Genomic DNA, 15,578 nt, shown 5'->3' on the forward strand with positions numbered 1-15,578 from the left:
TACTATCGTTTCAAGTACTTACCCTAAACAAAAAGACCGGAACATAACTTGGGAACCGGAACCACCTTGGAATAACTGGAACCAACTTGGAGTGGACTACCCGAGAGTGAAGAAGAATGGTGAGGATAACATAGTCTTTTACTGTAAGACGTATTTGTAGGTGCTGTTCCTTAACTATGAACCATGGAACACAGACTCACAGCTGGTGGAACACCTTATGGTGTCCTGGCACTTGATATCTCATTGTCAAAAGTTTGCTAATCTCAACAGTTACGGTCGATGATCGACCGTCGATCATACTCTACATCTTCTTGAAACCTTTCTCGCAAGACAAGATACTTAGATCCTATTTTGGCTTTGTTGAAATTATCCCATTTTCTTCCCAGATATTCGGACCATCATGAATATCTATGAATTTTCTTCAATTTTCCAGTGGTGTGATGGGGGGGGGGGGTGAAAGGGGGGTAAGAATTTATTTTAGAACTGTATATTTATTCGTTTCTTTTGGATGCATTGCGAATGACATCTTATTTAGATGGCTCTTAATTCAATCAGCTATTTGAAACTTAAAGACGTGGATCAAAATGGAGGTTAGTAAAAATTATTCCTCCCAATGATTAAAATCCCAATAACCTAGGAAAATGTAGAACAAAACCAGATTTTATTATTTTGAATATCAAGGACCAGATTTCACACATATTGTTTCAGGACTTAAAGGGTAATTTCAATGGAACCTGTATGTAAAGCTTTCATTTTTCTAAAAGCTCATGGAACTCTGACTCACAGTCTTATACTTTTGTTAGTTAAATGCATTTTTTAAGGACTTCCAGGAAGTATAGCCTATTAACTGGCTTTGTTTAAGGTTTGGAGGCAAGCTGTTGATATTATTAGCTTTTTGTCATGCCCTGTTTTGGTGATAGGCTATGTCCTTTATAGTGCAAGTTAGACATTTTTTGGAGAAGAGGAGGCAGACTGTTCACTTGGAAAGCACACTGGGTGAATAAAAGTGAAATTCATATTTTCCCCTGTAGCCTATATGCATAGGCCTATCTTTATCATAATTTTTTGGTATCATTATGTCATCTTTCTATGTAAGCTGGAATAGGAATGCATAATAGAACAGGCAGTGTAACTATTGCATGCAAGACTCATATTCTCCCCTGAATTCCAAAATACTACACCATGAAATTCTCTGAAGAAGCTCATTCAAGTACAACTGACTTTTGTGAAATTATGTTTAAGCAGCTTATTTTACAATACCACATCACATTAGCCATGTTACCACTGAGTTGCGTGAGCTTATGAAAAATTCTTGCATGATTGTATTAACCTTCCCACCAAACTCAAGCCATAAACTACAGCCACTAGACCTGTGATTCTCAACATGGGTTACATGCCCTACCAGTGGGGTATGACAATGTTTTCACTAATCATGTGCAGGACATGTGCCAAAAAAGGATACAAAGTTAATAACCTTTTAAAGTTCCTTCAGGTTTGCTTTTAAGAATTTTGAATAACAAAATTTAAATATCACAAGGGGGGTACCAGGATTTTAAAAATGTCTAGGTGGGTTGTGGCTCAAAATGATTGGTAACCTCTACACTAGATAGAAGTTGTTTTGGCCTGTTAAAGTCACACTACAGTGCTGCTTGTGGCATATAAATGAGTCCTGGACACTACATTTTTATTTATGACATCACAGAGTTATTTAGAATTGCCTTTTAACTTCAACAAATGTCATCTCGGAATTCAGGGCTGCTAGAATTGGGACCTACTATTGCCATGTGTTTAGGGATAAGGAATTCTTAGCTGCTGCTGTTACCAATAGATCTAAGCCATCCAGTGTCTCACAAAGAACTGTGTCACATGGAAAACAACTTGTCTCTCTATGCTGATGACTCAAAGCTATTTGGAGCAGTGAATGTAAAATCCCTGCAAACAGATGTCCAGAAAATCCAGCTGTGGGCAGACAAATGGCTCTTATCGTTTAATATAAGCAAGTGCAGCACGCTACACTTTGGATCCTCAAACCCATGCGCCCAATACCATATGCATGAACATGCCTCCAACTCCGATTCACCCATCAAGACCAGCACAGAGGAACACGACCTTGGGGTCATTGTTGACAGCCTTCTCAAGTTCCATGCCAACACCATCAAGAGCATGTCCCAGGCCAACACAAACTTAGATCTGATCAAAAGAACAGTTACCAGCAGATCCCCACTAGTTTTCCTGAAACTTTAAAAGGCACTAGTCAGACCCATTTTGGATTTTGGCATGTGCGCTGCCTTCCCAACATATAAAGGAGATGTCAGGCTAATTGAGGGAGTCCAGAGGAGAGCAACCAAGGCCATCACAAACCTTGGAGACAAACCTTATCAAGATCGTTTACGGGCTCTCAACCTCCCTACCCTCGTGTACAGGCGCAACCGTAGTGACATGATGATGACCCACAAATTGCTGAACTCATCATATGCCAAGATCCTGCCCATCCACCCAGGCCCCCCACAGTGCACCAGAGGACACTCAAAGAAGCTGTTCAAGCAGTCAGTCAGAACCAGGGCCAGAAAAAGTTTCTTCACCAACAGAGTCATCAACCCCTGGAATGAACTGTGCAAAGCAACAGTCTCAGCCCCCACCCCAAAGCATTCAAGAAGGCACTGGACAAAGAGTGGGCCACAAAAGACTGGAAGTATGAGTGGGACATTCCATCCTGCTCATACCTGCTATGAGACATCACCGATTCAACTCAGGAGCATTCAACAGATCAACAGATCTTAATTTGCTCTGAAGTGCAAATTAAGGTAATTAAGGTAACAGGATTAATGTGTAAGATAGTTTGAGTTAACAAGAGGGAGAACTAGGGTATTAACCAACTATTAAAGCTCCCATGGCATGAGTATTTTCTGCTACTAGTCCAGATTGTGTAAGACCCTATCCAAAAAGCTAATGCAATCAAAAAAAGGAGGCAAGTATCAAGTGGTCACAGATACTACTACTACTACTACTAATAACTCACTGCAGCACCAAGCCGCCTGAGGCCAACACAGCTACGCACGCTCCTCCTCCAACCTAATCTATTTAAAGCCTCCCTCTTTACACCCTCCCAGGAAGTTCCCATTTCCTTTAAATCCTTATTTATGACATCCTCCCAACCCAGACAAGGACGACCTGCTTTCCGTGTAGCCCCAGACGGTTGGCCAAAAAGGACAATCTTCGGTAATCTGTCATCCTTCATCCGTAGAACGTGGCCTATTCATCTCAACCTTTCTTTCATTATAGCCCCAGAAAGCAGGATTGAACCACACTTTTCGTACAACCTACTGTTTGAAATACGGTCAGTCAGCCGGGTACCCAGAACAATCCGTAGGCAATTTCTCTGGAAAACATCTAGTAAATTTTCATCTGCTTTTCGGAGTGTCCATGCTTCAGAGCCATATTTGACCACTGTCATCACTGTAGCTTCCAATATTCTAATCTTAGTTTGTAGGCTTATCTTTCTATTCTTCCAAACTTTTTTTAACTGTGAAAAAACACCCTGAGCTTTAGCTATTCTACTTTTAACATCTTCACTGCTCCCACCATCTTTATTAATAATACTACCAAGGTAACTGAAGCTCCCAACCTGATCAATCTTTTCGTTACCTAAGGTCACCTGTTCATCTTCACTTATTCCTAACCTTAGTGACTTAGTCTTCTTAACATTAATTTTCAAGCCTATTTTAGCACCCTGAACTCGTAAAACCTCTAAAAATTCATTCATTTTGCTCACACTTTCATCTAATATGCTTAAATCATCAGCATAATCTAAGTCCAGGAGCGTTCTTCCTCCCCATTTGATTCCATGGTCTCCAATTGCCTTTCCTGTGCTCCTTAAGACGAAGTCCATCAAAATGATCCATATAAAGGGGGATAGAACACAACCCTGCTTAACTCCTGATTTAATACAAAACCAGTTGCTAACCTCATTTCCTACCTTAACCGCAGCAGTATTATTCTCGTACATAGCGCAAATCACTTTAATGTATTTTTCTGGTATACCATATAACGATAAGACCTTTGTTAACGCTGTTCTATCAACAGAATCGAAAGCTTGCTCATAATCGATAAAACTAAGGACCAAAGGTGTTTGACAACGAAGGGACTTCTCAATTATTAACCTAAGAGTGAAAACATGGTCGACACATCCTCTACCTTTTCTAAAACCGCATTGTTCTTCCCTTAAAACTTTGTCTACAGCATGTCTCAGTCTAAAAAGTATCATATTACTCAGTAATTTGCTACCTACAGAGACCAGACTAATGCCTCGATAATTCCGACATTCACTCTTGTCACCTTTCTTATACAGTGGTTTAATTAAGGTTTTCCTAAAATCATTGGGTACTTCCCCTTTTTCAAAAATCATGTTCATAATCTTCAGTAGCTTATTCCTAACCTCAGAGCCACCATATTTAAGGAACTCATTAATCATACTATCAGCACCTGGGGCCTTATTATTTTTTAATCCTTCTAGTACTGTCGCTAATTCTTCCTCACTAAACAAATCTTCCTTCACATCCAAGGTATCACAAACTTTTTCATTTTCATCTATATCTTTTCCTGCAACTGTATCTCGGTTTAGCACATTCTCAAAATGTTCCACCCATCTTTCTTTAACTTTTTCCTTATCACTAATTGTGACCCCATTTCTATCTTTAACTGGGACTAGTCCGGATCGGCTACTCCCTTTCAATTTATTAACATGCCAGTATAATATTTTACTATTATGCCGTCTAGCCGCATCTTCCAGATCCTCAGCAATTTTATCCATCGCCTCCATTTCACATCTCCTTAGTTCATATTTTAATGCTTTCTCCACTTTCTTTACATTCCTTTTGTTTTCATACGACCTATCGCTCAGATAATTCTTATACAAACCCCTTCTACTCTCTATTAAACCTAAAGCTTTTTCACTAATATTCCTAGTTGCTGTCTTAGCACTCTTCCCTAGGACACCATCAGCAACTTCACAAATTGTTTTTCTGAAATTATTCCATCCATCTTCCACATTGTCAAATTTCAAACCCTCAAGTTTAGTACTCAACTGTTCCTGGAATTTTTTTCTCAAATTTTCATCCTGAAGTCTACCAACATCATAACTTCCCGGGAGGGAGTTACTCTTCCGAAATTTCAGCTTTAAATTAACCTTAGACACTACTAGATGGTGATCTTTACTTTTAACATCAATAACGGCACTCCTATACACCCTAGTATCTTGTATTGATCCTGCTAGTCTTCTGTTTACAATAACATAATCAATAAGGTTTGCTGTCTTACCATCACGTGAATACCATGTCAACTTATGGGCCATTTTGTGACCAAACACCGTATTGGTTATAACTAGGTTGTTATACCTACAAAATTGCAAAAGCCTATAGCCATTACTGTTTTCTTTTCCTACACCAAAATTACCTAGGCTAGGATACCATCTATCCCTATTTCTACCAACCTGGGCATTAAAATCTCCTAGCAAAAACACCATATTTCTACCTGGTACCCTGTCTATTTGCTCCTGTAACTGTAAGTAAAATTCATCTGAGTCACTAGTATCTCCATCAGTTGGTTCAATGGGGGCATATACTACTATAACTGATACCCTAAACTTTTTAGTCATAAAATGAGCAATTAGTATTCTATTATTAATACCTTCCCAGCCTAAACAAGACTTAGCAGCTTCCTTATTCATCATGAGCCCTACTCCCTGTCTATGTACCCCATCCTTCCTTCCTGAGTAAACAAATTCTATGTCACCTAATTTCATGCTTCCTACCCCTGGGATATGAGTTTCTGAAACTCCTAATAAATCCAGTTCAAACCGTCTGAATTCGTCAGTCAAAATGTCGATGCGATAGTCATTTTTTAACGTCGTAACATTCCAAGTTCCAATTTTCATGTTCTTTAAATCTTTGAAATTATTTTGGCCTCAAGAAAAGCAGTGATCCCGGATACCAGTGCAGGATGGGGACCAACATATCTTCTCAAGTCTACACCGAAGCGCTTAAGCCGGCTTAGAACCGGACAGCAAGAAGTCCCTGGGACCTCCAGTAAGTTGGAGGCTTTGTGCAATCCTGGGCCCATCTTGGTCACAACATGGTTTTCAGCACTTGGCGATGCTCTTCTATCAACAAGAGTCGAAATCCTGCACAGACAGTCCCAAGCCTATTACCTCCGACTCATTATATATTCATGCCTACAAATATTATGCTACTACGGGGAGGCAGCCCATAGTAGATAAATTAGCTAGGAAGAGGTTATTCAGCCCGAAAACGCCCATCAAAACAAACCAAGCCCAGAAAATTATCCAATAATCAGAATCCCGTACGAGTGCTGTGTTGTTTACTAGGCTATAATTTCCTCGAGGGGCGCCACTCCTCAAGTGGGAAAAATTGACCGCAAGTTTCCCAGTCTTGCAGGTACCCCGAAAGGGTCGAGGCAGCCCTTTACAGAGGCCGTTGTCCATAAATCTGGATCTTACGCCCTGCCGCAGTTGTCCTCCTATAGAGGATCCTCCCACGATGGTGTTCTGCTTCACCATGCAATTTAACCCATTACTGGGAGAAGGTTTGTAACTCATCTGACGCGTGAACACGGCAGTTGGCCCTGCTGAGTGTACATTTGAGGGGCCTTCTTCCTCCTCCACCTGAAATTATGACCCCCAGGGGAGGGTTTCCCAGTTTCTATTATGGGCCCCACTGGGACAAGGTCCTACTTGGCCTAAGCCTCCTATGGAGCTACTCTACCTATCTATAGGGCTTACATATATACATATATATATATATATACATATACATACATACACATACATATACATATATATACATACATACACATACACATACATACATATACATACACACATACATATACACATACACACATATACACATACATACACATATACTCACTAACGTGCAAATATATACCCTGAATTGGTATAGGCTAGGTCTGTATATGGTGAATATTAATTTCCTTTCTGATGCAAATGCACAATAACTTTGGATTCAGGATGCAATTCTGACTATAGAGATAAGTATTTTTCTTACTTGAAGTGTATGTGCAGAATTAGAAATTCTGCTGGTACTACAAAAGTAGACCTAAGTAGCCAATTTAGCCTGTCTGAAACATCTCACAAGCCAACACCTTATAAAAAACACCTTTGATAATTTAAATGAATAAGAAAACTTATTAGAAATTCTGCTGATACTGCAAAAGTAGACCTAAGTAGCCAATTTAGCCTGTTTGAAACATCTCACAAGCCAACACCCTATAGAAAACACCTTTGAGAATTTAAATGAAGAAGAAAACTTATTAGAGACTCTGCTAATACTGCAAAAGTAGACCTAAGTATCCAATTTAGCCTGTTTGAAACATCTCACAAGCCAACACCCTATAGAAAACACCTTTGACAATTTAAATGAATAAGAAAACTAGTTAAAAACTCTGCTAATACTGCAAAAGTAGACCTAAGTAGCCAATTTAGCCTGTTTGAAGCATCTCACAAGCCGACACCCTATAGAAAAACACCTTTGACAATTTAAATGAATAAGAAAACTAGTTAAAAGCTCTGCTAATACTGCAAAAGTAGACCTAAGTATCCAATTTAGCCTGTTTGAAACATCTCACAAGCCAACACCCTATAGAAAACACCTTTGACAATTTAAATGAATAAGAAAACTAGTTAAAAACTCTGCTAATACTGCAAAAGTAGACCTAAGTATCCAATTTAGCCTGTTTGAAACATCTCAAAAGCCAACACCCTATAGAAAACACCTTTGACAATTTAAATGAATAAGAAAACTAGTTAAAAACTCTGCTAATACTGCAAAAGTAGACCTAAGTAGCCAATTTAGCCTGTTTGAAGCATCTCACAAGCCGACACCCTATAGAAAAACACCTTTGACAATTTAAATGAATAAGAAAACTAGTTAAAAACTCTGCTAATACTGCAAAAGTAGACCTAAGTATCCAATTTAGCCTGTTTGAGACATCTCACAAGCCAACACCCTATAGAAAAACACCTTTGACAATTTAAATGAATAAGAAAACTAGTTAAAAACTCTGCTAATACTGCAAAAGTAGACCTAAGTAGCCAATTTAGCCTGTTTGAAACATCTCACAAGCCAACACCCTATAGAAAACACCTTTGACAATTTAAATGAATAAGAAAACTAGTTAAAAACTCTGCTAATACTGCAAAAGTAGACCTACGTATCCAATTTAGCCTGTTTGAAACATCTCACAAGCCAACACCCTATAGAAAACACCTTTGACAATTTAAATGAATAAGAAAACTAGTTAAAAACTCTGCTAATACTGCAAAAGTAGACCTAAGTATCCAATTTAGCCTGTTTGAAACATCTCACAAGCCAACACCCTATAGAAAACACCTTTGACAATTTAAATGAATAAGAAAACTAGTTAAAAACTCTGCTAATACTGCAAAAGTAGACCTAAGTAGCCAATTTACCCTGTTTGAAGCATCTCACAAGCCGACACCCTATAGAAAAACACCTTTGACAATTTAAATGAATAAGAAAACTAGTTAAAAACTGCTAATACTGCGAAAGTAGACCTAAGTATCCAATTTAGCCTGTTTGAAACATCTCACAAGCCAACACCCTATAGAAAACACCTTTGACAATTTAAATGAATAAGAAAACTAGTTAAAAACTCTGCTAATACTGCAAAAGTAGACCTAAGTATCCAATTTAGCCTGTTTGAAACATCTCAAAAGCCAACACCCTATAGAAAACACCTTTGACAATTTAAATGAATAAGAAAACTAGTTAAAAACTCTGCTAATACTGCAAAAGTAGACCTAAGTAGCCAATTTAGCCTGTTTGAAGCATCTCACAAGCCGACACCCTATAGAAAACACCTTTGACAATTTAAATGAATAAGAAAACTAGTTAAAAACTCTGCTAATACTGCAAAAGTAGACCTACGTATCCAATTTAGCCTGTTTGAAACATCTCACAAGCCAACCATACACCAGTACACCAGTAAAAATACTTTGATTGAAGAACTCTTAGCTAAGAAGAAACACAAAATTAGGAAACCTATTTTTATTGAAAAAGAAAAAAAAAAACACACACACACAAGTAAATCAAGTAAAATGACTACAGTAGCAAGGATGATTTTGCCAAGCAGGTGCAAGCTCTGATAGTGAAAGAAAAATGTGTCTTTGATAATTACTTTGAGCTGATATAGACAACATTCCAAGTTGAGAGGATGAAACCAATGTTGGTGATTTTTTTTGTAGTGGGACTAGTTATGAAAAAGAAGAACAAATACATGGCAGGTGAAGTGAAGGACAAAGTAAACATGGAATTTGGCATTAACTTCCTTTGTAGGAAATCTCCTACAGAGAAATTTGTTTTCCCAGAATTACTTGATGAGGCTGTAGTCCCTCAAATTGATATTGTTTTGAAATTTTCAGTTCTAAGGACCTGTGGAGAGACTGAAATGATATGAAAGTACAAATGTTTGATGTTTGTTTGGGGAATTCTCTGTTGAATAAGTTATATCATTTCACTTTTTGTTTTCCTTGAATCTGAGCAGTTTAAAATTGAAGTTAAAAAAAAAATGTGTTAGAAGGAAATATACATCTTGTAAATGAAACAAGACTACTAATGTAATTGCCTTAGATTTTGACAGTAAAAAAAACATGACTCATTTTGTGAAAAGTTTGCTTGATGTCCCTGACCAACCTGCCCACTCCTGATGCAAATTGGTTGCTTTTAATCTCGCCTGTTAAAAATGTTGCTGACAAAAAAAACGAATAGACCCATAAATGTAAGAAAATCACAGAAGCTAGAACTATAAATGTTGCATATTTCTGTGTCAAAACTGTTCTTCTAGCCTTCTTACTTTGGCTAAACTATATATTGGAAAAAATTGTGACCAAATATCCCTACCTTCTCATATATAGGGCCATTAGGGGAAAGGGACTGAGGATGTATTGTCAAGAATATGAACAAATTTAGTGAATTGAACATAAAATTAGCAATCTAAAAATGTGTTTCATTTTGTTTCAGCATGTTTCCTTCTGGAGATCTGCTATTCTAGACCTTTACCAACAGTACACCCCTCAATAGACAGTGCCTAATCTTGGGCAATATCCTGATTAAAAACTATATTTCCTAAATGCAGACCACAGGGTCCTAATCTTGAATATTATGTATATAGGTTTAGATAAGTGGGATTGGTTAATAGTTAGTACTAGACTTGTTGGGATTGGCTGTCTGCAGTCTGGGAAAGTTACTGCTGCAGCCTAGCCTATTGAAATATAATTGTTCTTTCTCACTACACTTGTCACAGGTTAACTCTGTCTATGATTTGGTTATTTTATTCTAGCTTGATCCTGTGCCCAAAATTGGAAAGCACTGTCTAAGATTAGGCTCAAGCTTTATATGTGTGTTGTAGACTGGACTCCAGTGCTGTCTATCAGTATATTTGAAATTGTGTGTGTTGTGTATAGTTAAAATATCCAAGTTAATCACTTACTTATTCAAAATGTTTTGGCAAATCCAATGGCGAAACAATCAACTTTGTAATTGGTATAATGGAGATTTTAAAAGGATATAACTGTTGAAGCAGTTATTAGCTATCTTGACTACCATTATTGGGTTATTTTACCCCATAATGGGTGACTACTATGAAGACTTGAAGATACTCAGTTGAGCTGGAGTGACTGATTGAATATTAGATAAAATACCAGTTTAAGTAAGTTAAAAATGTGAATAATAATAGAAGGAAAGATGAAAATTTGACTAATATAAACATGTTGCATATTATAAAGTAAGAATTTCATTGTTTTAGTTTTTTCTTCTAGTTTGATGTTTACCCTAGGCCTATGGACCTATATATGAGCATCAAGAAGGGAGTGAAGAGGAATTGTCAAAAATGTAACTTTAATCTTAAGAAAGAGCATAAAATTAGAAATATATAAATATATCTCATTTTGTTTTAGTATGCTTTATTCTGGAGAGCCTCTACTCTATGACTTTAACCCTTTCAACTAATGGCTTAGGGGTAAACTACCAGTGAACTCCCATATACAGTATAATCTTTCAAATTTATAATGACCTTGAAAGCTACATCCCCCCCCTAACCTGCCCCACTAGTATAACACAGATATACCCCTAGGCTAGGTCATGAGTAAAATTAAAAGAAAATACTAAAATTCTTGGCTTTTCAAAAAAGGCCTTAGTTTTCCTTTTTATTTGAAATTTGCCTACTTGACAGTTTTATACCTATTGAAAGTCAGAAAAAATAGTATTTTACCTTAATTTTCAGTTATCAGTTTCTTTTTCTCAGGTTTTAGTTCTGAAAATTCAATTTCTGTTGTTTGAATAGAATTTTAAGCCATATCAATTGGTTTTTCAAAATTTAAGAAATGTATTTGTGGATCTTTGAAACCTCTTAAATTGGGATTGAGCAAAGTTGTGAAGCTGAATACGGTTTTGTTGTACTTCATTTAAGCAGAAAATGTATTTTGTATGGTTTTCACTTTTATAACACAAAGATTTTTAAAGGTCATCAAAGGTCAGGGCCCTCTAGAAGGAGAAGGTTTGGCAGTAGGTACTTCAAAATGCCTTTTCATGACATACTTTAGTCTGTAAACCCATCCCTGAAAGCTTCATGTTCCAAACCTGACCCCTTTTCAACATAGCAAAAAGTAGCTAAACTAAAATTTTACCATTCAAATTATAGACAATGTGTATATGTTTATGTGTGTTCTTCACTGGGATTTGAATACAAAGAAGTTGATTTTGAATTTAAGATTCAAGGGTATGAAGTTGTTACTTTGGACTTGAGACAACATTCAAGTTTTTCTCAAATCTTTATTGTAGCCCTTCAAGAAGTGTTGATATTACTTTAAAGGATGAGATCCAACTCAATTACATTACTCACCTTTCTTCAGTTTCGTCCAAAATTGTGGTTGTTGGTGACTTTAATGCTCCAGGTATTGATAGGTTATCACATAGTTAAACATGCTCTGATACAAATTTTGGGCAAATGTTAGTTCAAAAACTGGATGATAGTATTGTTCATCAACATGTTAGCCTGCCTGATTCTGGATTGGATCAAATCAATCTATTTTAGACCTTGTAAAAACTAAGCACCCATCTGAACCAGATAAACTTGAATTTTTACCCCCTATAGGCAGAAGTGATCACATGGTATTGTATTTGTGTGTTAATATGAATATTCTGTTAAATCCTAAATAAAATCGTTTTTTTAACTATTTTAGAGGTAGGTATGATAAATTTAGGGAGTTTTTACATTCTATTGATATGGTTGGTAAATTTCACCATTATATCTGGGATGTGGACACGTCATTTGACTTTTATCTATAATGTAGTAGTAGAGGGCTGGGAAAAGTTTATTCCAAGGTACTGTGTTAGAGAGGTTGGTAAAAAACGTAAGGGTGTGCGAAAATTTATCCTGGGTACAATATTCATAAAAAATAAACTTTGGAGACATTATCTGTTGGTCAAGGATGATAAATCTTTGTTTGCTTATAAGAGAGCAAGAAATGATGCATCCATCTATCTGTGATCACACGCCAAGTTAGTAAAGTCATCTATCATTGATTCCCTGCAAAGTTGTCCAAAAGAAGTATGTAAATAGGGGAAACAATGATCAGTCACCATCATTTACAATCTTCAGTGATCCAGTCACCAGTGAATCTATTGTTGATGACAGGAGAAAGGCGTCTGTTTTTAATGAAACTTTTTCATGTTTTTTTTTGTAAATCCTGCGGCTCATCTGCAGCCTAATTCTATGCTGATAGCTCCATTACTGCAAAGAGAGTTAGAGCTTGATGATTCAGCCATTTCATCTGAACATGTTGAAAAGACTATACAGAGTCTTTCTATTGATAAAGCCCCTGATATTGATGTTTTTTTTAATGTTTTTATGCGTGACTTGGCCTCTTGATTGGCAAGTCCTCTTGCTTCTCTTTTTAACCTTTCTTTAGATTCTGGTAAATGCCCTGTTACATAGAAAAAGGCAGCGATAAAACCTCTTCATAAGGGTGGACTAAGATCAGATTTCAGTAATTATTGACCTATTTCAAACACTTCAATTTTTTCTAGAATCATGGAAAAAGTAATTGTTGATTGGATCCAAAATTAAAAAAAAAAAAAACAAAAAAAAACCATGACATATAGGACAACATGATTTTTGGAAAAAACAGGACATGTAATACTCAGCTAGTGGAAGTGATTAATGATTTTCAAATGATAGCCGACTTACGTCAAAAGTTTGATTGGGTTTATGTTGATTTTTGTAAGGCATCAATACCTCTACTGTTGAAAAAATGCCAAAAATATGGGATTAGATTGAGAACTCTGGCTTGGATTACAGATTACCTTACACATAGGTCACAGAAAGTTAGGGTTGGCGAAGCCTTATCTAACCAGTATAGTGTTTTGAATGGAGTCCCTCAGGGTAGTTGTTTAGGATCGGTTCTGTTTTGTGTATTTATAAATGATTTGCCACAGGTAGTTTAACATAGTAAAATCAAAATGTTTGCAGATGATGTAAAGCTTTACAAGGGTGTAAAGCTTTACAAGGGTGTATCTTCCCCAGATCATGTGGCTCTTCTACAGGATGATTTAAATACATTGGTTAATTGGTTTAAGTTAAATTCAATCAGTATTAATCTGGGAAAATGTCACGTGGTAAATTATCTAGTGAATGCAGTAGCATACCAGTATTTTATTGATGAAGTTGTAATATGTTCTGTTGATTCCGTTAGGGACCTTGGTAGTGTTTTGATAATCAATTGAGGTTTGATAAACAAGTATTAGCTTTATCAGGTAAAGCCAATTGTAGTTTGATTTCTATCTAATTGAGTGTTTAGAAGCTTTAACTTGCAAAGCTTTACTAAGTTGTATAAGACAATGAGGTGACCAATAGTTGAATACTGCACATCTGTGTGGTATCCAACTAGAAAATGTGATTCACAGCTTATTGAAACAGTACAGAAACGGGCATCAAACTTTGTTCCTTATTTAAGTGCATGCCCTATGAGTGTACACTAAGATGTTTGAGCCTACCATCTTTGCAATTTAGGAGGGATAAATTGGACTTGGTTAATGCATTTCGAATTATCAAAGGTGTTGAGAATTTGTCTTTTAGTGATTTCTATCAGTTTAACCTTTATTCACCCACTCATCAGAATTCATTAAAATTGCATCAGAGAAGGATTTTCAGAAAGGTTGGACAGGGTTCTTTTGTAAATCGGTCCATTAGATCATGGAACATGTTACCTATCCGTGTTGACTCAAGAAATGATGTTACAGCTTTTAAAACAGCGTTGGTTGGGACCACTTTTTATGAAGGGCAGTATATAAAGCCATAATATTTATGGCATTTGTATGATTTGTTTTACTCTGTTCCCCTAAAAAGAGTTTAATACAATTGTCTCTTTGTGCTTTCTGGTGTATTTGCTTATTTTTTTGTAATGTGTTCAATCTAAGAAGTTTATTAGTTAATTATGGTACCAATCAATAGCCCTTGTGTGTTGTTGCTTATTGTTTTGTTTACTGTTAATTTGTAACGAGACAAGCCTAGGGTTTACTCTGTTTTTTCTTTAAAATAAAAATGAAAATGTAAGGAAAATCATTTCTTAAATAACTGGTTTTTTCATTCATTATTTAGGTCGAGCCGATATTGGCTAATTGTCACTTGCCTGTCTTATAAGCCAGCCTTTCCTTCCATTATTTTTTTTTGTTATCGGCACTTTTTTGCTCCTAAAGAGCTTGAAGCTAAGAGCAAAGTGCTTGTTGTGAATACCCCCCTTCCCCTAATCAAGGACATGATGTAGATAGTTTTAAATAAGACTAGAATAGTTGAGATTGGGTAATCTTAGAAAAAGACTATCCTTATAGCTTAGTGTATTTAGCTTACCCTGTTTCACAATGCTTGTCTGCAATTGATTCTGTCCTTGATTGAGTTTGTCTGTGATTAAGATGCTTTTTCTCAACTTTAAGATCCTGTGTTCGAGACTAGGCAAGATTATTCAAGATTAGGCAACCTTTCTAAGGTTGACTCTAAGCCTAAAATGCCAATCTTTAATTAGGCTCTTGCATTAACTATCATCACTTCCAGAATTGCTGCCATTGTATATGGATTTGACTTTAGAAAAAAAATCCTTCTTCTCACACTCTCTAAATGGCTGTCAGTGTCTAATTAGTCAGTTGTAGTAGGGTTTCTAGTACCCATGTGCATAAAAGTGTTTTTTCAAGAATCGTTTGATTCTATTTTTGAAGTTATTAGTTGTATTGGCTTTGACTACTGAAACAGGGAACATATTTGAATCATCCGCAACCAATATATTTTGGAAGTGCTCTGAGTCAAGTTGAAGGTGTTGGTTTGGATAGTTTTTGGGGGTAACCTCTTGTTCTTTGAAGTTCTGCAGGCTGACAATATTATCTGAAGCTGGGTTTTCCAATTTTTTTATTTTTTTTTTTTTGCTTTATATGTTTGTATTTGGTCCCCTCATTCGCGTTTTTGCCTTAGAGAGA

General features: G+C 36.5%; 1 protein-coding gene across 2 annotated transcripts in view; it reads left to right on the forward strand.

Annotated features, from left to right (window-relative positions):
- The first annotated feature begins 490 nt into the window (after nucleotides 1-490).
- Nucleotides 491-15,578, forward strand: part of LOC136028063 (THO complex subunit 5 homolog) — an 87,601-nt gene continuing 72,513 nt past the window's right edge. Inside the window, exon 1 of one of the 2 annotated variants that reach the window (XM_065705658.1) lies at nucleotides 491-590. In XM_065705658.1, coding sequence (XP_065561730.1) covers nucleotides 585-590 — 6 coding nt within the window. In that variant the 5' untranslated portion in view covers nucleotides 491-584. Of the gene's footprint in view, nucleotides 591-712; nucleotides 737-15,578 lie in introns of those variants that run through there. The other variant, XM_065705657.1, reaches the window with a different exon arrangement.

The sequence above is a fragment of the Artemia franciscana genome, chromosome 6 (genome assembly GCF_032884065.1).
Source record: "Artemia franciscana chromosome 6, ASM3288406v1, whole genome shotgun sequence".
NCBI lineage: Eukaryota > Metazoa > Arthropoda > Branchiopoda > Anostraca > Artemiidae > Artemia > Artemia franciscana.